The sequence below is a fragment of the Carlito syrichta genome, unplaced genomic scaffold (assembly GCF_000164805.1).
Source record: "Carlito syrichta isolate Samal-C Ts95f unplaced genomic scaffold, Tarsius_syrichta-2.0.1 Scaffold306628, whole genome shotgun sequence".
Lineage (NCBI taxonomy): Eukaryota > Metazoa > Chordata > Mammalia > Primates > Tarsiidae > Carlito > Carlito syrichta.
Window position 1 is genome coordinate 539372 of NW_007250724.1, and position 1327 is coordinate 540698.

Here is a 1327-nt window from a genome sequence, read left to right on the forward strand (position 1 = left end):
CTCCCAGTGATGGAAGGAAAGCAGCTTGTGTTTACCCATGTGCACATTCTTACAGGTGAGGGCCCCTTCTTTCTGCTCACCGGGTTGGGGCAAAAACTGGGAGGCTGGAAGAAGTCGAGGCCTCGCCGGAGACCCGTGTGGACGGAGGAGTCACAACAGCGTTCCACACCCTCATCGATTAGGGTGTCCAGCAGGTCAATGGGGAAGGCACAGACGACAGAGTTGGGGCCCACTCCAAGGCCACCATCTCTGCCAGCCACGAAGACTCCAAATAACACTTCCTGGCCCTCAGTGATGCTCAGCTCAGTGGCAAGTTGGGAGCCCACAGGAGCTGAGTGGGCTGCTCGCAGCACCGGGTAGGGCTGGCCACCCTCTGAAGTCCCGCGGCGCCGGCGTTTAGGAGCAAAGCGGCAGTCAAGGACCAGCTCCCGGTAGTCGCCCAGCTCCACCTCAGAGGCGCTGAGTCGTGCCAGGCGTGTGTGCAAGGCACCAGGAGCATCTGTCACACTGGCTGGCTGCACAGTCAGAAAGTAGACGAAGGATCCTGCGTGGAAGCTGTGCACATATTCGATATGGTAGGAGGCGAGGTGCTTGGGCAGCACAGACAGTGCCGCAAAGCCTGGTGCAAATCCAGAGACATCAGCCTTGAGGCGCCTGATGGACACTGAGCGTGGGCTGAAGCTGGCAGCCACAGCTTCATCCAGTGAGGATGCCACGTAGAAGTAGGAGGCCTGGCCTTGCTCAACCACAGTCACACGGGTGCCCAGTGGGCTGGCCACACAGTCGGGGCAGTCCTCAGGTCGGTTATGGTAGGCCGAGAAGAGGCAAGCTGGTGCCACCAGGTGCAGGGCTGTCCCTCGGAACTCTAGTTCATGCAGGAAGCAGCGGCCCTGCAGGCTTGAGCCACAGCTGACCAGGGCAGGCAGTGCTGGCTCCAGCACCAGCACCTTTGTGTCGGTATCGCCCGCTGGGCCATGGGGGCCCGGGCCACAGGCCGCACATGTCTGGCAGCTAGGGTCCCCGGCAGGGCCTGTGGCCAGGCTTTCCACAGACTTCAGGTCAGGCCCAAGCACGTGCAGGCGATTGCGTATGGCCACAAACACAGCACTCCCATCCCTGCCGCCCTCGTAAGTCACCACAGCCTGTACTGGGCCGCCAGCGGAGAAGCTGGGCACCACATACTTCACGTCAAAGTCGCGGGAGGCAGCGTAGGGGGTGCGTGGGCACTGCCAGTCCTGGGAAGCCGCGGGAAGGGCAGGTGTTAGCAGCAGCAACAACAACAGGGAAGACTCAAGCAGAGGCAGGAGGAGGTCCGTCCAGGCCATGC

The 1327-nt window shown here is 61.9% G+C and overlaps 1 protein-coding gene across 3 annotated transcripts in view; it reads right to left on the reverse strand.

Annotated features, from left to right (window-relative positions):
* The window catches only part of MST1R (macrophage stimulating 1 receptor), a 13659-nt gene extending 12332 nt beyond the window's left edge, over positions 1 to 1327 (reverse strand). For all 3 annotated transcript variants that reach the window (XM_008063183.1, XM_008063182.2, XM_008063181.2), the window contains exon 1: positions 81 to 1327. In XM_008063183.1, the coding sequence (XP_008061374.1) occupies positions 81 to 1325 (1245 nt within the window). In that variant the 5' untranslated portion in view covers positions 1326 to 1327. The remainder of the gene's footprint in view (positions 1 to 80) is intronic.